At 67.0% G+C, this 22,720-nt stretch overlaps 1 protein-coding gene across 3 annotated transcripts; it reads left to right on the forward strand.

Annotated features, from left to right (window-relative positions):
- The first annotated feature begins 695 nt into the window (after positions 1-695).
- On the forward strand, positions 696-7,516 carry MRPL23 (mitochondrial ribosomal protein L23). Of its 3 annotated transcripts, XM_081533288.1 has the most exons (6): positions 1,286-1,741; positions 2,061-2,184; positions 2,433-2,555; positions 3,423-3,505; positions 4,189-4,262; positions 7,310-7,516. In XM_081533288.1, exons 1-6 carry the CDS (start codon positions 1,738-1,740, stop codon positions 7,472-7,474), a joined length of 573 nt encoding a protein of 190 aa, XP_081389414.1. In that variant the 5' UTR covers positions 1,286-1,737; the 3' UTR covers positions 7,475-7,516. The 3 variants fall into 3 exon arrangements, with proteins under 3 accessions (XP_081389415.1, XP_081389416.1, XP_081389414.1); XM_081533289.1 differs by lacking the exons at positions 1,286-1,741; positions 2,061-2,184 and adding an exon at positions 696-732; XM_081533290.1 differs by lacking the exons at positions 1,286-1,741; positions 2,061-2,184 and adding an exon at positions 929-947.
- Positions 7,517-22,720: the final 15,204 nt, after the last annotated feature.

Here is a 22,720-nt window from a genome sequence, read left to right on the forward strand (position 1 = left end):
GCCTGGAGAAGTCAATGGCCTCATGGAGGCTGGGGTGGGGTGGGGGGGCGCGTGGCTGGGGGTCCCTGGGGGGCGTCTCAGGGGATAAGGAGTTGGCCAGAAGGGCTGGGGTGGGGCAGTAGACTTCCAGGAAGAGAGGGAGGCAGCCACTGCAGCCAGGTGGAGAGAGGTGGTGGTTTAGCCGTGTGTCTGACTCTTCCAACCCCATGGACTGTAGCCGCCAGGCTCCTCTGTCCATGGGATTCTCCAGGCAAGAATCCTGGAGTGGTTGCCATTTTCTTCTCCAGGGGATCTTCCCAACATAGGGATTGAACCCAGGGTCTCCTGTATTGGCAGGCGGATCCTTTACCGTCTGGGGCCTCCCACGAATTCACACCTTCCCCACTCCCCCCGTCTCCCACCTGAGCCAACAGCTGGAAGGGTGGCAGGCTCTGGGCAGGGCCAGCAGTGACCCTAGGCACTAGGCGCAGGGGGCATCCGTGGTGGTCCACTGGTGCGCTGGGCTCTGGGGCGGAGGGAGGACGTGTGGGGCTGGTGGCACTAGGGTGTGCTGCCGGGCACAAGCAGGGCGCTGGGTGTGCAGGGCTTGGGGCCCAGGGGGTGCCCAGGTGTGCGGGCGGCGCGCGTCCTCCCGGGCGCCAGGGGGCGCTGCGCCGGGGGGCGGGCCCAGGTGGGGCCCGCCCCTCCTTCCGCCCGGGGGCCCCGGAAGCGGGCGATGGCGCGGAACGTGCTGTGAGTGGGGGTCCTGGCGCGGGGGGTCGGGGGCGTGGCCGCCCCCAAGGCTGGGCTCGGGGCCCCGAGCCGCGGGGTCGGGATTCGGGACCCCGGCGGGACGCGCGGCGTCTGGGCGCCCGTGGGGGCGGGGCGGGCCCGGGGGGGCGGGGGGGTCGTTCCGGGGCCCGCGGGGCCCGGGCCTCCCCCGGGGTCGAGCCTGGCCTCCGGCGAAGGTGGGCGGAAGGTCGGCGGAGCCGGTCCGCGCCGGCCTGGGGCCTGGGGCCCCGCGGGCTGCGCGCGCCCCCCGCCCCGACAGCTCCCCAGGGGCTCGGACCGTGGCCCCTGCAGTGCCCGCGGCCGGTCACCAGGGGGAAGAGGCGAGCCCGGTGGCCACTCGCCGGCCCGGCCCCCACGAGGACAGGGCGAGGCTCGGCCGTGGGCGGGCACGCCGGCCCCCCCCGCCCCGTGCACCCCCGTGCCCGCCCCGCGCCCGACGCTCTGCCGCGCGGAGGTGCTGCTGCTGGTATCCCGGCAGCTGCCACGTGGGACGGGGTCTCCAGGAGACCCCAGTAGACGTCAGCTGGCACTCAGCTCAGCACTGGTCTGCCCGCGTGCGTCCCGGCCTGTGTCAGAGCCCCGAGCCCCTGCCTGCCTTGGGATGCCCCACCCAGGACCTTGGCCCCTGGCCCCGTCCTCCTCCCCAGAGTTGTGAGGCCCGGAGGCAGTGTGGGACGTGGCTTCACCGAGACCCCCTTCCTTCGTGCTTGGTGCTCCCCCAGACCAGAGGCCACGTGCCGTGCTGCACACTGGTCACCAGAACCCTCGATGGCATCGTCAGCCCCTGTGCCCACCCTGCACCGAAACGCATCCCCTGGGCTCCCAGTGGACCCCTGACCCCTCACAGACCCTGCGGACCTCGGGCCCCCACCTCCTTGGACCATGAGCCCCTAGGCCTGGTTGGGTCCAGTTGGCACTGTGGCCCTCCTCGCCCACCAGACCCATGGGGGCATAGGTCCAGTTGGAATGGGTGGGTTGGAGCCACAGGTGGTGGCCGCCCATACATTCTAGATTTCTCTGCCCCACTTTGGGGCTTTGAGGGGTGAGGGAGGCGGGCAGGGAGTGTGTAACTGGTGACCTGCACACACCGCCTTCCTGAGCCCCGAGCCCCTTATCTCTGTTTTCCTTTGTTTGTTCGCCCTTTATCGTTTGATCTCCACTCTTGTCAAGGATGAGCTGGCGCTTCCAGCACGGGGCGGGGGTGGAGGGGGCCCTGTCCTTGTCCTTTCAGCGGGGCTGAGCCAGTGCAGAGTAAGCTGGTTCTGACTGATCCCACCTCACCTGAGCAGAAGGGAGCTGGAGGACATGCCGGACGTGGGGCCCATTCTGGGGGGACAGCCGTGCAGGGGCCGCGTGCCTGTGCAGCCGGCACTTTGAACAAACACATGACTCTGAGCCTGTTGACAGGGCAGGGTGGGCACATCCTCTGTTCGTGAATCATTCACTGGTTCTTTCCAAAGACCGACCTTGAGGGTCAACAGGCCACACTGCCCCGGGGATGGGACTGGCTGCCCCATACCGGGTGAGGGAAGGGCTGACCTGTGGGTGGCCGCCCCCTTGGCGCCTCAGCCCCGTGGGCGTAATGACCTGTGGACCCTGCCGGGGTGTCCCGGGAGCCTCGTGTTCTGGGCGTTTGACATGACCCCTCTCCCCCCTTGCAGGTACCCTCTGTACCAGCTGGGCAACCCCCAGCTCCGGGTCTTCCGCACCAACTTCTTCATCCAGCTGGTGCGGCCCGGCACAGCCCAGCCCGAGGACACTGTGCAGTTCCGGATCCCCATGGAGTAAGCCTCCCCGCACCCCAGAGGAGTTCAGGCCCAGGAGCACCACGAGGGGCCCATGGCCCTGGAGGTGCCACTGAGCCCCGCTCACAGCAAGGTTCTTCCCACCACAAAAACTCTGCAGGCAGCCCTGCACCGAGGCCTGGTGTGTGCAGAGCCTCGGGCGAGGGCGCCTTGGGCTCCTTGCCACCCCAGGGAAGTCCAGCCTGAGAGACCCAACTTCTTTCCTTGCATCGGCCTGGCTGCCCTTCCCAGGAAGCTGGGCTCTGACCCCAGCATCCGCTCACTATGGCTCCCAAAGCCTCCGTCCTTGGGTGGGTCCTTCACGGAGGCCCCTGTTGCTGAGGAGACACAGCTTCTCTGCACCCCGAGCTGAGGTCTCAGGGCTCCGGGATCAGCTCGAGCCTCCGTGTGAGCTGAGGCTCATGCCGTCCGCCTCGGAGGCCAGGGCAGGAGAGGCTGGGCCCTGTCAGGGGCAGAGGGGACAGCACCGCCATTGCCTTGGCCACCCTTTCTGGGAGACGCCTGCGGGGGTGGGGGTGGGTGCCGTGGACAGGGCGGCAGCTGCAGAGCGGGCAGCCGGGCACTGCAGGGGGCTCCCGGCAGCCAGAGGGCACTCGCAGACCGTCCCTCCCCTCTGCTCGTCAGCTCGGCCCCCAGGCAGGGTGAACAGGATTGAGTCCTGGGGCTGGTCACCTGTTGCCCCCACGTCGCTGTGTCCAGACGCCTCTGAGGGGTCAGCAGGGCCCGGCCCCGGCCCCCGCCCCGGCCGGCTCCCACCCGGTGTCTGCAATCAGCAGCTCACGCCGCCCGGCAGGCTGCTTCCTTCTCCACTCTGTTCAGACTCCCTCTCTTTCCCTCCTGCCCCAGGATGACCAGAGTGGACCTCAAGAACTACCTTGAGCGCATTTACAACGTGCCCGTGGCTGCTGTGCGGACGAGGGTGCAGCACGGTGGGTCCCGGGGCCGGGGGGCCCCTCCCTGAGCGCACGCAGGCCAGGCTGTCGCTGTCGCTGGCCTGGCTCCCGTCAGCCCCTCTAGCACATGGGCCTTTGCATGTGAGGAAACGGGCATGCCTGAGGGGAGAGGGGCCTCCTGCCCAGGGCTGGGACTCGGAGGCCTGGTCCTGCTGACTCCTCTGAGCAGGGCCCCGCTTGACGCCCCCACCCTGGCGTCGGCCAGCGAAGAGCTCATTTTATCCCGCTGGGCCTTTCTCATTCCTTCCCGCTGACCCGCGCTCCCCAGCCTCTGGTCGCCTAGTTGTAACTATGACGACCCTCTGTCGAAGGGAGGTCAGGCCGCAACAGCCTCCGTGACACCGAGGGAATGCCGGTTCTCCGGTTGTCTTAGACCCATTTGGGTTGGCACCGTGACACCGAGGGAAAGCTGGTTCTCTGGTTGTCTTAGAGCCATTTGGGTTGGCACCATGACACCGAGGGAAAGCCGGTTCTCCGGTTGTCTTAGACCCATTTGGGTTTGCACCGAGCAGAGACTGGTGCCTGCTGGCCATGCGCCTGCCATCCTCAGACATAGGTGCCCATGTGTGTCCCTCTTTCTAGAAAGCGGATTTCTGGGTTAGTGGGGCTGAGAGCTGCATGCTGAGAGTGAAGGTTTCTGACTCTCCCGCTTCGGACAGGTTCCAGCAGGAGGAGGGATCACAGGAACGTCAGGGTAAAGCAGCCAGACTACAAGGTGGCCTACGTGCAGCTGGTGAGCGCCCACCCCCGCGTGACCCGGGGCGGGCAGAGCCCGAGGCCCAGGCCGGCCCTGAGTCCTGATCCACACAGAGCCCCTGGACGAGCTGGGGTGCAGTTCAGCTGGGGTGGGAGGGGCTGGGCGGGCTATGGGGAACTTCTTGGGGGGCCAGCTGTGAACGTGCTGAGGGCAGAAGTAGGCTCCCTGGCCTGGGGGTCGGTTCAGACAGTAACCAGCGTCCAGACCAGGAAGCGGTTGGTGCCTGGGGTGAAGGTGGCTGCAGGGGCCTCCGTCTCAGGGGCAGACCACTTGGGGAGTCCTAGGTCCTGACAGACCTCCTCTCCTCTGGACTGGACTGTGGGGTTTGGCCTTTCCCCCCACCCCACCCCAGCCAGGTTCTCTTCACACGGTCTCCTGCCTGGCAGGGGCTCTGGGAATGGGGTCCAGCACCCCGGCTGAGCCTTTGCTGACTGAAACCCTGAGCTGGTGAGAGTAAGACCCGTGTTTCCAAAGCTCCTCTCCACCCCTTCCTGCCCGCCCGAACTGCCCCTAGACAGAAAGCTCCTGGAGTCAGGATCTGCAGCCTTGGCTGCTGGCGCTGAGGCCCGTGGGCTCCGGGTGGGATCCCTCTGATGGGGCAGGTGACCTTGGACCCGCGCACGGAGTCGGGGTGGGGTGGGGTGGGGGCAGGGGTCTGCCAGCTCCTGCCGCTTCCCTGTAAACAGCCTGGTGGGGCCGGCCGCTAGGTGGCAGTGGTGTTATTATGAAAACACCCCGCTCAGGGGCCTGTTTCGGGCCTTAGGAGACAGCTTGGTGAAAGACCCAGTTAGCATGGCAGCCTTTCTGAAAAACAGTCACAGTTGTTCTAAACAGGGGCCCCCGTAATTATTTGGCCTAATATTTGCTGTGCATAAAATCAGCCAATCCAGGCCGGGAGAGCAGCCGTTGGCCTTATAAAGACGCCTGTGTCCTCTGCGTTCAGCCGGGCCATCTGTCTTTGTCATGGCAGCCGGTTGACACCCCATATGTCGGCATTCGCCACGAGGCCCTTGAGCGGGAGCTATAGTTACAAGTGGCTTTTGAGTCATCCGAGCCCCGGCGTTTCCCGGCCCCACCTCGCTCTGGAAGCCGAGCCGCGTATCTGCAGCTGCCACCCGGCCGCCTTTCTTCCCTGTGAAATCCCAGCGCGTCCCCACCGGGCACGCTTCCCTCTGCTCCAAAATTAAATTCGTAACGGACTCCCTCCCTGCTGACTCCAGCAGATCTCTGCCTGGAAACCAGCCGGGAGGTTGGGCCCTCACCCTCTGAAGGGCTCCCTTCTCTGTCCCCCGTGAGTCCTTGGAGGCCTTCCTCCCAGCTTCTCATCGGAGCTGAGACGGTGGGGCACACGGAGCGTCGGGCAGAAGGACAAGTGAAGCCCCCAAATTATGTGGGGTTGGCAGCTTTGAGAAAGCTGGTTTCACGTGGTGAGGGTCCCAGATTTCCCCCCACAACCCAATAAACGTCTTTCTGGTGGAGAGTTGGGGAGCTGGCAAGCCTGGGTTACCCCACAGCAAGGAGCCTCAGCCCCCAGCTGCAGCTGCAGCCTGCCGGGGACAGAGGCTGTGTGTTCTTGGAGACCCCTGTTCTGTAAAGAAACCTGGATTCGGCCCCCACCGCACACGCGTTGTCCTCTCTTCCCTGCGACACTCCCCCACCCCCTCCTGTGCTTTTCTGCTCATCAGCTTCAGGAGGGTGGAGAGTTATTTCTGAAAGCCCAGGATGACTTTCTCTAGGAAGGGAGCCCCAGGGGCCACAGTCAGCCCCACACTGAGCTCCACACCCGGTGCGCGGCGCCCGTCTCGGGGAGAGACGGTGGGGGAAAGCCCAGGGTGACCTTCTCTAGGAAGGGAGCCCCATCCTGGGGAGAGACGGTGGGGGACTCTCTCCATGGCGCTCTCCGTCCCTCCCAGGCTGTTGCGGATTGCCGTCTTTGTATTTATAGTTAAAAATGTCACTTTGGGTTCCCCACCTCAGAAAACTAGCAGAATCACCTCGGTATATTAAACATAAATCTCCCATTCTGGGCAAGCAGCCCTGCATGTAAACTATTGCCCTTTGGTATTTTAAAGAAGAAGAAAGAGAGTTTTGAAGTGTGTAAGCGACCCCTCCTGCAGGCGGGCTACCGCGCGCACAGTCGCGGCCTTTCATCGCTCGGGGCCTGCGCTTGCCGCGTGAGCGGGCTTTGTGAACGCCCGGCTGTCGGGGCCGGCGTTGTGGGCTGCTGCAGATCACACTTGGCCGCCTGCCTGAATCCAAACTTCTTTACAAAACAAGGGTCTCCAAGAACCAAGCTCACTTCACTGATCTTACTTATTAAAATTTTCCAGATCCGGGTGCCGGCCCCCCATCCCTCTGCCCATCTGGAGTGGACAGTGTGGCCCTGGGAACACCGGCCGGGGCCCCCTAGGCTATGGAGCTGCTTTGCCACGTGCAGCGTGCGGAGGTGGCCCCTCACCTCCCGCCACTGGGGTCCCCTCCTCTCCCTGGCCCCGTGACAGACCGGGCTGGTACACCCCGGCCGTGTGTTGGGGGTCCAGGCTGGGACTTAGGCAGCCCTCCTGCATTCTGAACTTCAGTGAAAGACGTAAAACCAGTTAATTTGCAAAGCCGGACTTGATTTATAGACTGCTCGCATGTACATTTCATTGTATGTTACGTGCGTTTTGTTTGCCAAGCTGAGCCGGGAGGGGTCTTAGTGTTTAACATAGGTGAAGGCCTGTAGGCACTTCGGGTGGGAAACATTCCGGGGGTGCAGCAGACGCGAGCTGTGCCTCGTTTTCCTCACCCGCTGCCCGCAATCTGGCCTGGCGGCTCCTGCCGGGAGTAGGGGCTTCACTGGGCTCCCTCAGTGCAAAGGGGCCTGCTCACAGCCGTGGTTTCCGCTGCCAGAGGCCGAGGCCCGGCCCGCGTATCTGTTCTCTGGCTGTGTATCTGTCTTGCAGGCGTGGGGTGGGCTGTTCAGTCTCCCCGTGGACTTGCCTGCGGGGGTCCCGGGCTGAGCCCGTATGTTTTCTCCCCAGGCCCACGGACAGACCTTCACGTTCCCAGATCTGTTTCCCGAGACAAAGCGGCCCGGAGGCAGCTCTGCGGAAGAGGACCTGCGGGACCAGGTGCTAGAGGACCAGCGGCAGCGCCAGAGCCCCGACCCCCGGCGCGGGGGCGTCCCTGGCTGGTTTGGCCTGTGACGGGGGCCAGCCGCCCCGCCCGAATAAAGTGCATCTTGTGGAGACGGTCTGGCCCTTCTGTGCTCTGCGCTCTGCCCCCTGCCCCCGAGAGCGGGTACCTGGCTGTGTGTGCCCGCCTCTCCTCCTGGTCCCCTGGGCCTGTGGGCCCAAGATGAGCCAGGCAGGCCCTGAACCGCACCTCCCCCAGCCCTGAAGTCACCCTGAGCCACTCCATTTAAAAGCTTGTGTTCATGCCGTTTGTGGGGGGGTTAGAAAGTGAGTGTTGAGGGCAGGGGTCTGGGTGACGGGAGGGAGCCCTCCTGGCTGGGGGTCCTGTGGGGCACAGTCGGTGGTCTTGGTGTGGAGGGCAGGGGGTCTGGAGGAAGCGGCTTGCAGAGCTCAGTCCAGAGCGAGGCGGGTCCCCGGCAGGAAGCAGACCCCGCTGGGAAGGTGGCCATGGCCGAGGCCAAGGGCTCCCGGATGGGATGTGGCGAGCGGTCAGGGGTGACCAGCCTGGGGGCGGGTGGGAAAGGAGGGGGTTGGGGACCCGCAGGGCTGGGGGCGGAGGTGGCGCTGGCTTCCAGGGCTCCAGGAGCCTGCTGCCCAAGACCTGCCTGTCGCCTGGTTTCTCCTGGAACCAGGCTGCGGCTGGAAGCTGCCTCGAGCACCCCCAGGGGGGTCAGCTGGGCCCGGCTCTGAGTGTCTGCGGGCCTGGGGGTCCGGGAGGCTAAGCGGGAAGGCGGCGTGGGTGCTCTGGGAATCAGGCTGTGTTGTCCCTGGTGGGAGGGGCAGCACATGCCACAAGGGCTCGGGGACCACCCTCTGTGCGGCCCCCGGGGTCCCCAAACCCTGTCCTGGAGCTTGGCTGTTCCCTCCGTGGGGGAGACAGTGGGGAGCCAGCACGTCGGCTCCCCCCTCCCCGAGGGACCCCAGAGGCGTCACGTGGGCCTTTGAAGCTCCCCTCGCCTGAGGGTGAAGGTCCGGGCAAACTGCAGCCTTCAGCGTTGATTTAAAGTGATGGGGAAGGTCGGGAGGGAGGCCGAGCGCGGAGTCAATGGTATTTTCCTGAGAGAAATAATTCATGGGGCCCCGCGGCCCCGAGGACCCCAACTCAAGGCCAGGGGAGGAAGCCCATCCTTCATCCGCTGCACGTCCAGAGGCGGCCGCCCCCGGATGCAGTCCCCCAGAACCCCCCCCCCGGCAGCCCGCCGCCCTGCTCGCGGGGGCCCCCACGTCCCCCAGGGCCCAGCATCTGCGGGTCACGGCCATGGAGGAGGGGGCCGCCCCCCACCCCGTCTTCTCGGCACCCCCACGGCCGGGCCCGCGGGGACAGAGGTGGGCGGGAGGGAGGCAGGGCGCTGTGGCCAGGCCGGGGTGGGGGTTGCCTTGCAGGACGCGCGCAGGAACAGGAAGCGAGTGGGCCTTCGGCTGGGGGGCTGCCCGCCCCACCCCCGTCACGGAGCCTGGAGAAGGGGCTGTGTGACCCCCCCGCCCCTCGCCGGCTGGAGGCTGGAGGCTGACCGAGACAGCCGGCGCCTCGGGAGGCCCTGCCCTGGGATGCGGGCCCCGCGGCGCCTCGGGAGGCCCTGCCCCGGGATGCGGGCCCCCGCGCTGCCTTCTCTGAGACCCCGGCTCCCACTTCCTCCCACAGCTGGGGGACGGCACTGCAGACTCCTGGGCCTGGCAGCTTGTTCCCCTCTGCTCCCCACACACGGGGCCTGGAGGGGGGTCTCAGGAGCCCCTGGCCTGGGCCCGCTGAGGCCTCTGCTGGTCAGCCTTGTTGGGGGCTGGGAGCAGGAGGGCCTGATGCAGTGGACTTGGGCTCCCTTCCCTGTGTGGGGACAGCCCTGCTGGGAGCACCCTGGGCTGGCGCTTGGGGAGAGCCCACCGCCCTGCCCCCCAAGGCCCCACATGGCCAGTATGGGGCTGTGAGACCCAGGGTCCAGCAGGGACACCCCGCGAACGGAGGGGCTGGGGGCGGTGGGCCGGGGCAGCTGCCTCCTCGGCCCCTCGGGCAGTGCTGGGCCCTGCCTGGAGCCGGCGGGTCTCTGCTGCTGAGTTACGGCCGCAGCAGGCCCGGCCGGCGGCCCCCGGGACGTATCCCAGACCCCCTGGCAGCTGCAGGTGAGGCCTGCCCGCCAGGCAGGGCCGCTAGGATGGAGCGGAAACCCATCTGGCGGCAGCCCCTCTGCCAGCGTCTGGTTTTCCTCTCCCGGGCCGGGTCCCCCCGGGGCGGCCCCATGGCGTGCTCACCCCACGCACATCGCGGGACTCACTGGCTGCAGGTGCCCACTGCCTGGCCAGCCCCTCGCCACCGGGGGAGGGGTGCCCGCTCCTCCTGCCGCCAGGACCCCTGCCTGAGCCCGAGGCAGCCTGACTGTCGGAGGCTCCATCCTCTCTGCTCTGGGTGGGCTCCCTGGGTGCCCGACGGGGCCCACGACGGACACAGAGGCTCCCCTTGCCTGCCCCCCCCACTCCGCGCCACCCCGCCTCCTGCCGGGCCTTAAAACAGAGGAGACTGAAGAAATCAGATCAGAGTTCTTGACGGGGGCTCTGGCGGGGTCCCCCCCCTCCTCCCGACTTCCATGTAATTCTGAGCTCCGTGCACAAAGGCGTGAGTGTGTGTACTCCCCGGCCGGTCAGCCGCCCAGTCCTGCACGTCGGTTCGGCCACCCAGGAGCGCCCGGCCTGGGGTCCAGGTGGGCCCCGCCTCCTCGGCCCCTGTTCTCACTGACGGTGGCGGCCGTGGCCCCTGCCTCCTGGCTGTGGAGACCCAGGCTCCCCCTCCTCACATCATGCAGGGAGGAAGAGCCCGCCAGGGTTGTTCTTTTGTGCTTTCAAGCAGCTTTATGGAGGTGCGGTTCGCATCCTCCCCTCCACGGAGTGTGCAGCTAGGGGTGTCTCCATGGCTGACATCACTGAACACAGCTTGGTGTCACGCACAGAGCGAGCCCGCACCCCGCCCCGGCCCCCGCCAGCACGAGTCTGTTTTCCGTCTCCAGACCTGCCTGTCTGGACGTGGCCTGGCCGTGGAGTCACGGGGGGTGTGACCTCCTGTGTCTGGCTTCTGTCACTCACCGTCACGCCCTTCAGGTCCACCCAGGCCGTGGCAGGGTGGTATCAGGGCTTCCTTCCTCTTTAAGGTTGAGTAATACTCCGCAGCATGCAGGAGTGGGCTTCACGTGTCCTGTTTGCCCGTGGGTGCTCAGCGTCGGGGGGTGGGGAGCTTAGCCTGGAATGTTTCATGGCAGGCCGGGCCTGCCTCACCACCACAAAGGCTGTTCATCACCCTCTGAAAGTCCCTGCAGGCTGTGGGGAGAGGGGCTGGGTCCGTGGCCAGCTCCAGAGGCCTGGGTGGGAATGTCACCCCAGCCCACCCCCACAGGGGCCTGGGAGCTCCACTGGGGCCAGGGTCAGGGTCAGGGGGCTGGCCTGGGGAGGGGGTTTCCGGCAAGCCCCGGGGCAGCATTCCTGTGCCCCTCTCCTTGCCTGCGATGCCACAGCCCGGCCCTCAGAAGGCCTGTCAGCCTGCCGTGCGCTCTGGTCCTTTTCTCCTGCCTCAGCTTCGTAACCCACTCTGAGTCCTGTCCACCTCCCCCTGGAGCCACGCTGGCTCTCCCTGGATGTCCTGCCATCCTCGGGGTGCCCCCACTCCCGGCAGTTCCCTCCATTTCCGCCCACACCCCCCACCTGCCTGCCGGGCTTGTCTGGGGGCGCTCAGCCCCCTGGGAGAAACGGCACGGTGTCCCAGAGCCTGGGTCTCCTTCCCAGCGTCCCACCCACCCCGCCCAGGGGGAGCCTTGCCCCACGTGCTCGGCTGGACACCCTGAGGCAGGCGCAGGGACCCCATGGCCGCTGGCTCCCTGCGCGGCCCCTGGGCCGACCCGCTCGGCACGCACGTTGCTCCTTCGTGCCTGCGATCACCCCCAGCGCCCGTCGCCCCGGTCACTTCATTATTTCTTTGACCAGGGCTTTTCCTGGTCAAAATGATCAACATTTTTTGTGCTGCTCCCACATCTGGCTTTGATTGGCCCCCCCGCCTCGGGCGGGTCTGGACCCCTGAGTCTGCGGCGGAGGGAAGGCAAGCCGGCCCGCTCTCCTCTCCAGGGGGCCTGGGGGACCTCGTCCTTTTCCCTCATATCTGCACCCTGCCTGGGCCCAGCTCTGCGGCACATCCCTGGCTCCACCTTTGCAGGGCTGGGGCCGGGGCTCCCCTCACGCCTAGACCTCCCCTGCCCCGTGGCCTCCAAGGGGGAACCACAGACATGGCCTGCAGGTCACCTCGCCGGGATCCTCCCTCTCCTGGGTGGGTGCTCCTGTCTCCATGAAGGCGCCCCCAAGAGTGTCCTTGAGGATAGTCCTGGTTTGGGGTGCCCAGCAGGCCACTCTGCAGGCCGAAGTCAGCCCCCCTTTCCCTGGCCCGCCTGCCTGGGTGACCCGTCCCTTTAGTCCTCCCAGCCCAAGTCCCAGGAGTCGCTCCCCCCACCTCCCCGAGCCTCTGTCCTGTGCCAGCCCTCCTGGTGGTGAAGCGAGCGGAGGGGACGGCACAGGCTCTGACATGGGGGATGCTGCTGTTTGAACGGGAGAATACGCAAGTGCCCGGATGCTCGTGGAATCGGCACCGACAGTGCTGGGGGGTCTGCGCCCCCCGCCCCGCTGCTGACGTGCGCATGGAGCAGCTTTCTGGGCGCCCCCCTGGCCGTGCCTCCTCCAGCCCCATGACACTCCGTGTGGCCGCAGAGCCTGGCGAAAAGCCCCTGGGCAGCGGGCAGAGCAGCGGTGGGACGGTGCCCGCCTGCAGGAGCATGCCCGCCGACCACCCAGGAGGCCGGCCCTCGGAGGATGGCTGCTGGACTGGGCCTTGCGTCCCCTCGGAGGCGGGCGGTGCGGGCCTCACAGACCCCCCCCAGGCCACGCCGGAGCCCTGACAGCCGGGACGGCTCACACTGCTGCTGGGGTCTCTCTGGACTTCGCTGGCGGCCAGAGCCCTAAATAACTCTTAGAAAAACCGGCGTCAGCCCCAAACCGTGGGATATCTGATTTGTAGCCCTAATAAAACCCCACGCCTGCGGTCAGAGGGGGAGCTGTGTGAGTCCGGAGGTAGAGAGGCTGTGTGTCACACGGGTGTGTGTGCACGTATGTAAGCGGGAGTTCGCACGAGGGGTACCGTGTGGGGGGGGTTCCCACAGCTCCGGGCCCCACTGAGGCCTGCTCTGGGTGCCGGGGCGGGCGGCCCCTCGCTCTGGCACTGCGGGACCTCGAGGGCCAGGCTTCCGGCCCTCACGTCCGAGCTGCCGGCCTTGCTGCCGTGAAGCCCTGGGCTGCAGCCTCGTCCTTCTTATCTGCTGATGCCCGGCACCCTTCTCCAGCTGGTGTGTTCCCCAGCAGCCCCCTGCCCAGCCCAGGGCCCTGTCCTCACGGCTGCCCATCGCCGTGCCCCAGGGCCCTGCCTGTTGCGGCGCCCTGGTGGCCGGACTCCCGCACGTGGCATGGAGTGGCAGGATGGCTCGGCAGAAGCCCCAGGAGGCCAGGGGAGCTGTGGGAGGGCGCACGGGGTGTCCAGGCCTGGGGCAGGGGGAGAGGCTGTGCTGGAAGCGGGCACCTGGTCACCGCCCGGGGTAGCGGCCCTGAATCAGACGTGGCCCTGGAAGTGCCTCCTGTCCTACTGGTCTGAGAAACATCCCTTCATGCTGGCCCGTGATCCACACGGAGCCTTGGCCGCTTGTCCCTCAGTTGCAACTCCAGGGACTCTGCTCCTCCAGACCGCGGGCAATCTAACCCGCGTACAGTGTCCCTGGGGGTGCCCCCAGCCGCACACGCTAGTCCTCGCTGCCCGGCCAGCCCCTGGCACTCCCAGCACCCCGGCTGCCCCCTCTGTGGTGCCCCCTCTGTGGTCCAGGGAACCGCCTGGGGCCCTGCACTGCTGTTGGTTCTGTTTCCACCTATGAAGACCCTCGTCCCTGGGTTCCTTCCTCCTGTGTCCCTTGGGCCCAGGTGTTCCTCAGCTCTGGGCTCATGAATTCCCCTCCCGCCGCTCTGCCAGGCTTCCCCCTGGGCCTTGAGGGGCTTTAGGAAAGACCCCCAGCCCTCGCCTCCTGACGTGCAGGTGTGGCTGAGTGTGTTGGGGGCGATGCCCCCAGAACTCAGGCCTGAGGTCCTAGTCACTTGTCCCCAGAGACCACAACTGGTGTGCTGCCCCCCGCCACCCAGGTCTCCCCTGGATCCAGGGGCCACCTGGTGCGTGACTACACTGGGCTTGTCCTGTGTCCCCAAGAAAAGACAGCCCAAGTGCCACAAGGTGTCTCCTAAAAATAAGTCGGGCACGGGGCCCTCGGGGCCGGTCCTGAAGGAGGCCAGTGGGATTAAGACCAGCTGCCACTCCTGTCCCCAGCCTGTCCTCACCTCCTGAGTGTCCCTGGCTTCCCCATCCCCTGGCCTCACCCCAGCTAAATCCGCCTTGGCCCCTCGGCTGGTACAAAACAGGAAAACTGTGCGTTCCGAGCCTCCTCTGGGGCTTAGGGGGTAAGGGGAGACGCAGCTGCGAGGAGAGTGGTGAGCGACGCCCTTTATCTGAAAATATCGTGTTGCCGCTGGGATGCTGGGCCCGCGTGCCAGCCCGCCCGGCTCCTGCTGAAATTCAAATAGCTTCGGGAGGTGGGTCGCAGCTGTCCACATCAGTCAAGATGACCCCGGCCGGAACAGGTCCCAGCTCCCCTGAACGCAGGCTTTGCCAGGGTGCTGCAAGCCCCCCCAAGAGGTCCCCAGGAGGGGAACGGAAAGTGACCACAGCAGCCACCCCCAAAGCCCTGGCGGCAGGCCTGGCCTCTGTTCCTAGGGCCGGCCTACATCCTCCGGGTCTCTCCTCCCCACCCAGAGACCCTGTGCGGGCCGGAGTGCTGGGTGCTGTCCTGGGCAGAGCCCCGGGCACTGACTGTGGGGCAGGCTCAGGACCAAAGCCACGAGGGACTGCGGGGTGTGGGGGGCAGGAGGAGGCAGGACGGGAAGTGTTGCCTGGGGTCTGTGTGCAGGGACAGAGGGGCAGGGAACCAGGAAGGCCCTCACAGCAGGAAGCTGGGACCCAGAGCAGCAAGGAAGAGGCTCCAGGCCGCGCGGTGACCCCGGGGCAGGAGGGGGCCAGGCGCCGGCTGGGCGTGCTGGGCCTGGCATGCGGGCCACATGCTTGCCCACGGGGCTCATGGAACATTCTTGCAGGGGGCCGGGGCCCGAGGTGTGTGCCTCCCGAGGTGGGGGGTGGGCGCCGGGCGCTATAACGGGAGGAACGCACACACTTAGTCACCTCTGAGGTATGGCTCCCCGGCCGCACCCCGTGTCGTTGCCATGGAAACTCCGGGAGGGGCTGCAAACAGCCCCAAACAGAGTGGCCCCCTGACTCCTGGTCGTCCCCTCGAGGGGTGGGACACTCGGAGAGACACTGCCAAGTTTGGGAGAAGGAGCTTGCAGTCTGGCCTCGCTCCAGCCCTGTCCTGGGATGTGTGCACCCCATCCCAGCCCTGCCCCGCCTGGCCCGGAGCCCGGAGCCACTCGGGGGCCAGGGCACCAGGGCTGAGGGGCTGGAGCCAGGTGGCCAGGCCCCCCCAGGTTCAGGGCACCCCAGAATGTTGGGGCTTGTCTCTTTGTCAAGAGAGGGGCCTGGCTTGCTTCAAACTCAGATTCCGGGGGCTCTCAGGCCTGTGGCTCACGGACAAGCCCCCTCCCAGCACATCTGACTCTCCTTCCGTTAAAATAGGGACCCAGTGACCCCGCCGCAGGTCCTCCTGCCGCTCAGGCTGTCGGGGTCCTGGGCCATCCGAGCAGGGCTGGGGGGGCACACAGGTAGGGAGGGGTCGCCAGGAAGGAGTCCCAGGGCGGCTGCCTGATGAGGCAGCCGTGTCACACCCTGAGGAGGCCCTTCCTACGGCCCCCTTCCCAGGAATGCGGCCCGGGGCTTGGCACCCACACGCCCAAGGAGCACCCACCCGCCTTTCTGGGGTGCCGGCCTGGCCCGAGCTGTGACCGGGGCATTGATTGGCCAAGGGCTGAAGAGGAGGCTTTGGTCCAGGGCAGGGACCGCCGGGGACCACCTTAGAGGGATTCTGTCTGCAAAATGGGTAGCGTGCCAACGGCCTGGGCAGCCTGGGGCATCTTCCATGCCCCCCAGCAGGCTGACACCTGCACCGACCAGGGCAGCCCAGAGCCCCCACACCCGCACCCAGGCTGGGCCCCCGGAGGGCTGATGGCCTGGGTGGACCCAGCGCCAGGATTTGGGTGGGAGACAGTGTCTCTCAACTGTGCGTGCGTCATGCCCCCCACGGGCGGCGCTGTCGGCCAGGAGGGAGCCAGGCCCTGCTCGGAAAGGTCATGTGCGGTGACGGCTGCGCTGCCCTTCCTGGCCCAGCTGTCGGCCACCTGAACCCTGTGTGCTGCTAAATCGGGGTCTGACGGAGGGGCCGAGGTATCACGGGGCGCCCCAGCCTCCATGGCCGCAGGCGCGTCCAGCAGGGCAGCCGGCAGCCACGCGTGTTTCTCGTCGCGCTCGGGCATGCCCGCCGTGTGGGTGCCTGGCTCCCCGAGGGCCCAGGCTCAGCCCCCTCCCCAGCCCCTGCCTTCGGGCCCACATCTGCGCTCCGGGTTAAGGGCCCGGGTTCAGCCCTCCTCACACGGCTGCATCTTATCTCTGGGAAAGAGATTATGGTGTTTCTGACATTAAATTTTCATGCTGAAGTTTTCAGCGTGTAGTTTGAAAAGTTTCCCCTCCCCCCCCAATAACACCTGGAGGGGAAGACAAGAAGGATGTTGAGTCTCTGCTCAAAAACGACTTTGAACCTGGGGGTGGGAGGGACCCGCCATCCGTCAAGTCTCGCTCCACGCAGCGGCCGCCCCCTCCCCCTCCCCAAACTTGAGTTATGGATTCCAGCCACACAAACCTCCTTGCTGGGGCTCGGCTCCAGCCAGAACCCCTGCAGCCCCCCAAGTCCTGCCAGCTGCCGGTCCCTGGACTCGGGGTGGGTGCCCGGGGTGGCATGAGGTCACAGGGCTTTAGCATCGCACATTGTTCTTTGTCCTGGGCGCCAGCCCCAGGCAGCCACGCTCACGTTTGCGGGGATGCGGGCAGCCAGCTGTCCTGTACCCCCCACCCCTGGCCCCAGGAGAGGCGGGAGCCTCGGGCTGGAGACCGCGCTGTGCCCCGGTGGTCCTGGGGTCCCTGCTGCGGCAAGCGTTCCTGCCCAACTGTGTCTTCGGGAGGCTGAAGGGCCTACTTTGGAAACCTGGTCTCAAACTCGTGGGTTGGGTCGTTTCGATCTGGGGATTTCCGAATGTCGGGTCCACTAGAGGTCACCCACTGACCCCGGCCTGCCTCATTATGTGCCAGCCGGACGGCTGTGACACCTGATGGGATCCAGAAGGCCCGGGGCGGGCGGCGGGCGGGAGGTGGGGGTGGGGCAGCCGGCTGGGGGCGGCTGGGGGCTGCAGACTCCAATCGCCCAGCCCCACCTGAGCTCCGGGGCTCTGAGCAGAGGGGCCCCCTCATTGCCCGCAGGCCAGCCGGGGCCTCCGGGGCCCGAGTCCAGACGGGCTCCCCATGTCCTGAACGTCCTCAGTGTCAGCCGGGCCCGCATCCTCGGCCTCAGGGCCTGCTCCCACTCGGGACGTGGCCCTGTGTCTTCCGGGCCCCTGCCCGCTCCCTTCCTACGGCCCCAAGGGCGAGGGGCGGCCCCAGGTGCACCCCCTCCCCCAGGAGCCTCCTTCCAGCCCCACCGAGCCCCGCACGCCCCTCTGGTGAGACGGATCGCCCGGAGCCTCCCGGCCCGCTGCTCCAGGTCCCCCAGCCCCTCCTCTGCAGCCGGGGTCCCTCTCGGGCCTCCCCTCCTGCTGCTCACACCCTCTTCCTCTGGAATGGAATTACTGGGGGCTTGATCCGAGACCCTCTTCCCTCTTGGGACCTTCCCGTGGCCCCAGACGAGGCCAGCACACAAAAGCGGTCTCCCCGAGGTCCAGCGAGCTGCCCTCACCTCATCTCCAGAAGAGCCCGCCCACCTCTGGTCCCAGCCCTTTCCTCTTTCTCCCTCGGGGTCCCTGACGGACCCCCCGCCCTGTGGCTCTCAGCCCTTCTCAACTTCCTGGCCCAGTGCTGCCCACTCTCACCCGCGGTGACCCTCCGAGAGTGACCATTGGGGCACACTTGGGTCCTTCACGTGCCTACTAGGCCTCCTCCTGTGGGAAGACCCTGGGGGTTTGCCTCTGGGCTGCTCTCTGAACCCCCCGAGCGTCCCCACGCCGCCTCGGGCGGAGCCCTGCCCTGCAGCCCCCGTCTTCCAGGCACCAGTCAGCCCTGAGGTCAAGCCTTCCTCCATCAGGAGGGGGCCCCGTGAGGACTGGGGGCAGAGGACCTGGTGGGGGGACACGTGGTAAGGTGCCCTCGGGGCCGGCAGGGCCTCCGACTCCGTCCGCTTCCTTCCTCCCCCCTCGGCTCCCAGGGGAAAGGTGCTCGGAGCAGGGTCTCAGAGGAGGCCTGAGTGAGGGACCCGCCCGGAATGTCTGACGCAGGGTAGACGTTTAACCCTCTCCCTGGTGACGCGGACAGCCCAGCCTGGAGTGACCAGGCATGCCCGCCCCGGGCACAGAGCCGGCAGGGCTGGTGGCCCCGGTGCCCTGGAAATGGGAGATGGGGCAGCGGTGCCCGGGGCCGGGCAGCCGCCTCCTTCCTGTCCCCTCTGGGCCTGCCCTGTGGACTCAGAACTCCGCGCTTGCTGCAAACCCCACACGCAGCACACGGCCTGGCCGTCTTCCCCGGGGGCCCTCCCGCCACGCTTCTCTGGGGCCTCTCGCCTCTCCTCACCCCTCCTAGCCATCCTGAGACCCTTCCAAACTCCTGGGGGGAGCAAAGTGGCCAGGGCACCCTCTTCCCACCGCGCCCCCCTGACCCACCGGCCGGGCTGCAGAGAGAGGCGGGTGAGCCCTGGGAGGAGGGCACCCGGACCCGCCTGGAGCCCCGCAGCCAGCCGTGGCTCCTGGGAACTGGATCCGGACAACTGGCCAGCACGTCTCTTAGGATGGGAAGCCCTGTTCGAGTAAGGCCTTGGCCCTCATGGCTGGGGGACCGGGTTGTTTCTGGATCCCCTGGGCCCTCGCCTTTCCAGGGACCCCAAGTCCAGTCCCACCGAGGTGCTGAGGCCCATGAGCACTTCAGCGGGGCCCCCAGGGTCACGTGGCAAGGTGAGCGGCAGCACGCCCTCACCTGGCCCCGGAATGTGGCGGCCTCGGCCAAGCTCACACGGTCCCCGCAGCCGCTGGGGCTCAGCTGCCCCTCAGACCTAGATGCTCAGGCCCCAGTGCGCTGACCACTCTCTTACCCAGGCCAGACATGGCCCTGCCAGGTGAGACCCCCCCCCCCCAGTCCCAGGACAGGCTCCAGCCGCCCCTGGGTGAGGCTCTTCATCCAGTGGTTCCACAGAGAGACCTCCTGGCCCCCATGTTCCCGTCGCCACCCGCCGGCACGGCTTCCTTGGGCATCAGTCAGCAACCTGGACCCCCAGGACCCCCAGGCCACCACCATCATGGCCCAGAGTCTCACTGCATCTTTCTCGCCTGCTGCCCTCCTGCTGCTCTGGGAGAGGCAGAGCGGGAAGGGGGTGGGAGTTTCGGGGTGGCCCGGAGCACCTCTGGGGAGAGGGGGGAGCCGGGAGGCTAGAGCAGAAACTGAACCATGCCTGAGGGAGCTCGGGAAGGCAGAGGGCGTTCAGCGGGGACAAGGGGACATGTAGGAGAAGAGGAAGGATTTGGTGGGGAGAGACCGCTCGGGGCCTTGGGGAAGGGGACAAACCTGAGCCTGGAAGAGGCAGAGGATGGGGCGGGGGCGGGGGGCGGGGAGGGAATGGAGCCCCGGGGCCGGAGGAAGAGCACCCTGATGGCCACCCCGGGGGGGTGGGCACAGAGTGGGCAGTGTCCGTCCACCCAAGGAGCAGCACCATTCTTCTTGCTGAGGAAGCAAGAAGGGAGCCATTTTGTGCGGCCACGTGTGGCTGTGGGGGCCCCCGGTGCACCCCCCGCCCCCGCCATCCATGTGGGCAGCCGGGGTCACCTCCAGCGGCGGACACAAAGCTGGAAGAGACGTGTGTATCTCTGAGGCTGTCAGTGAAGGCGGGGGACGTACGACAGGCTGGGGGTCCCTGGCCACATTCTGCCCTCGTAGCAGCCCCGTTGGAGGCTGGGGCATCTCTGGGCAACGTGGGGGCCAGGGCAGGGAAGGAGGGGTTATGGACAGACAGTGGTCTCCAGAGCTGCCCCGTGTTCCCTCCCGGGCTGAGGGCAGGGTGTGGGGACCGGGGTCCTGATGGAGGGCCCTCATCCCGGGGGCCAAGTGGTGTCAAGTCACTCAATCAGAGGAGATCCTGAGGAGACGTCTAGAGACCCAGAGCTGTCTCCTCACCCTTGCCCCTTTCCCAGGACGCTCCACTTGACCAGGGTGGCACCGGCAGCCCCCTCAGGGGCAGCGGGGCCCGAGCCCTGCAGCCCACTGCGGACCCCGCCACGCTGGGCCATGGGCCCCTCCTCTCCAGGCCTCTGTTCTCTCACCTGAGGGGACGGCCTCTCCCCATGGAGCTGGGGCTGGACGGTGTCCGGAGAAACCCCACAAAACGCACAGCACCATGGTGTTCAAGGCCCAAGTCGAGGGGGGTGGAGGGCAGGGCCCGGACCCCTAGCGCCTTTGTTCAGCTGCCACTAATGATTTGCTTAAGTCAGAGCTCCCAGCCCAGTGGGGTTGGGGGCTCAGGAAATAGGGTGAGGGGCACAGGAGTCTTTCCCTGAGGACGTCTGCTTATCCCCGAAGCTGATTAGACTCCGCGCAAGGCCCGTGGCGGTGGCCTACTTGTCCAGTGGGAACAGGGTGCGAGAGGGTGGAGCGGACCAGCCTTCTGGGACCAGCGAGCCTCTGGAGGGCCAGCTGCCCTCCCTACCTCCTGGAGGCCAGGCTGGGAGGAGACAGGCTGACGCCGCGTGGGATTGGGGACACTTCCTGATTTGGGGGAGCTGAGCTCCCCCAGGGGCCACGGCTGGATACTTGGGTGCCAGGGTCCCGGCTGGGGGCTGGCAGAGGGGCGGCTGCCTCCAGGTGGGACTCTGGGGCTCTCCTTCAGGGAGCAGTGGCCGAGGGGAGGTATCACCCCCTCCAGAGCAGGCACCCCAGCACCCGCTGGTCACATCCTTAGAGCCCACAGAGGCCCTCACCTGGCCCTCCTGTGCCGGGCTGGACCCTGAGGCTCTTCAAGGACTAGCTCCAGCCTGGACATCTGGGAACTGACCTGTCCCAAGCTGGACAGCCGAGACGAGGCGGTGGCCGTGCTGGGCTCCAGCCCAAGGTGGTCTCCAGGTTGGTGCTGGGGGCTGGGGGGAGAGGGTTGCTTTTCATGGTTTGGCCGAGGGGACGGCAAAGATGTCCTCTGTCCCAACCCAAGCGCCTCCTTCATGCATGGACATGGCCGCACGCCGGTCTCCATCACAGGTCCATCCTTGACCACCTCACCAAGACCCGGGGACCCACAGTGCCTTCTCCCCCACAGGCCGGCTGGGAAATGGCCCACGATGCAGGGTGCACGCCAGGACGGCCGAGGATTGGTCACTGCCTGAATGTCCGCTGACGGATGCCCGGGTGCCCTTGGGCAGCCTTCCCCTCGGACAGGCTGTCCAGGCCGGGAAACCCTAAGCCAAAGGGATTAAGAAGAAAGGACAGAATCGGCCGTTCCTTTGGCTGTGCCTGTTTGAGCCTCATTTAGTGTATATTTGCTCAGTGGGTACAAACACAGAGGTGGCGATGCCAGGAGTTCGGCCGTGCTCCCATCTCTCTGCTCAGCGGGCTCGGAGGCCGCCCCGCCCACCCGCCACGCCACGCCCCTGTCACGCCACGCCCCTGCCATGCCACGCCCCCACCGCCACACCGCGTCCCCCCACCACGCCGCGTCCCCCCACCGCGCCGCGTCCCCCCACCACGCCACGCCCCCACCACGGCACACCACACCCTCACCGCCACGCCACGCCCCTTGCCGCGCCCGCCGGGCCCCCGGGGTGCCGTCTTGCACGTTCCTGTCGTCAGCCAGGAGGGCTCCTTCGGAGGGATGGGATGCGTGCGGACCCTGAGCCGGTTCCCGGGACCACGCTCGGCCGCCGCTCCGTCCCCAGTCCCGAGGGTCCTTCCTCCCCGGGGTCTCTGCTCCACGTGGGGGCAGGAGCTGCGAGCCTCTTGCCCTGGGCCACGCTGGGGGACGCCATCCCCAGACCCCGGCCCCTTCCCACCTGGGACCCAGATGTCTCCTGTTAGCTGAAGTTCACCTCGAGGGGGGTCTGGGCACCCGGAGCTCTTGCGGCTGCAGAGCAAGGGGTCTTAGGCCCCCCTGATTGGGGGCCCCAGGGTTCCCCCTGCACCCTCCTGGCTCCCTCCCCTGCTGGAGGTTTCCTGGAGAGAGGCGAGGTGAGGGAGAGCCAGGAGGGTCCTTCCCAGGGTGAGGCGAGCGGGAGGGGCACTGTGACCCCTGCCGTCCTCCCACCTGTCAGAAACAGGATGTTGATGGTGGCCTAAACTGCCGGATACCGCAGGTCCCTTGGGGGGTGGGGGAGGGCTGCCAAAGGGACCCCAAGGGACGGGCCAGGGTCTGGGCCCTCACTGCCCCCGAACACACCCCTCCAGCCCATGCTGATCTGTCCCCTGCTGGGCGCAGCCTCCCACACAGGATCCTCCCGGGGCTCTGGGATGGGCCTGGTTCTGGTTTACTCCGTGACAGAGCCGCCACAGTGCTGGCTTGCAGGGGTGCGGGCGGGGCTGGCTGTCCCCCGGCCCACTCTCAGACCGGACCACTTATGAGTAATGAGGTCCAGGTGGCCCCTTGCGAGCCTGGATCCTCGCTGGCTGCAGGGCCCACCTCCTGCCCCAGAGCAGCTAATGACAGCCAGAGGCTGCAAGGCGAGACCCCCCTTTGCTGTCAGGGCTGTGTGGCCGACCCTCCAGCCGGCAGGTGGGCAGCTGGGCCCCGGCCTTGTCCGGCAGTGGGTCTCTTGGCCCCTGCCTTGAGATGGGGGCCCCTGCACTATGGCTCCCTGGTCTATCCCCCTGGGGTCCTGCCGCCACGACCCAGCCTGGGGACTTGGGGAGACTAGTTGACATTTCTGTCTCACGTGGCCCCTGAGGAGGTGACACCGACTGGCCTCCGTGCCTGTCTGCCTCCTGGGGTGAGGTTCCAGGAGGTCAGGTGAGGCAAGGCACTTCTGCTTGCAAAG

This window comes from Giraffa tippelskirchi, chromosome 10, assembly GCF_054371585.1.
Source record: "Giraffa tippelskirchi isolate mGirTip1 chromosome 10, T2T-mGirTip1v1.2.pri, whole genome shotgun sequence".
NCBI classification, from domain to species: Eukaryota; Metazoa; Chordata; class Mammalia; order Artiodactyla; family Giraffidae; genus Giraffa; species Giraffa tippelskirchi.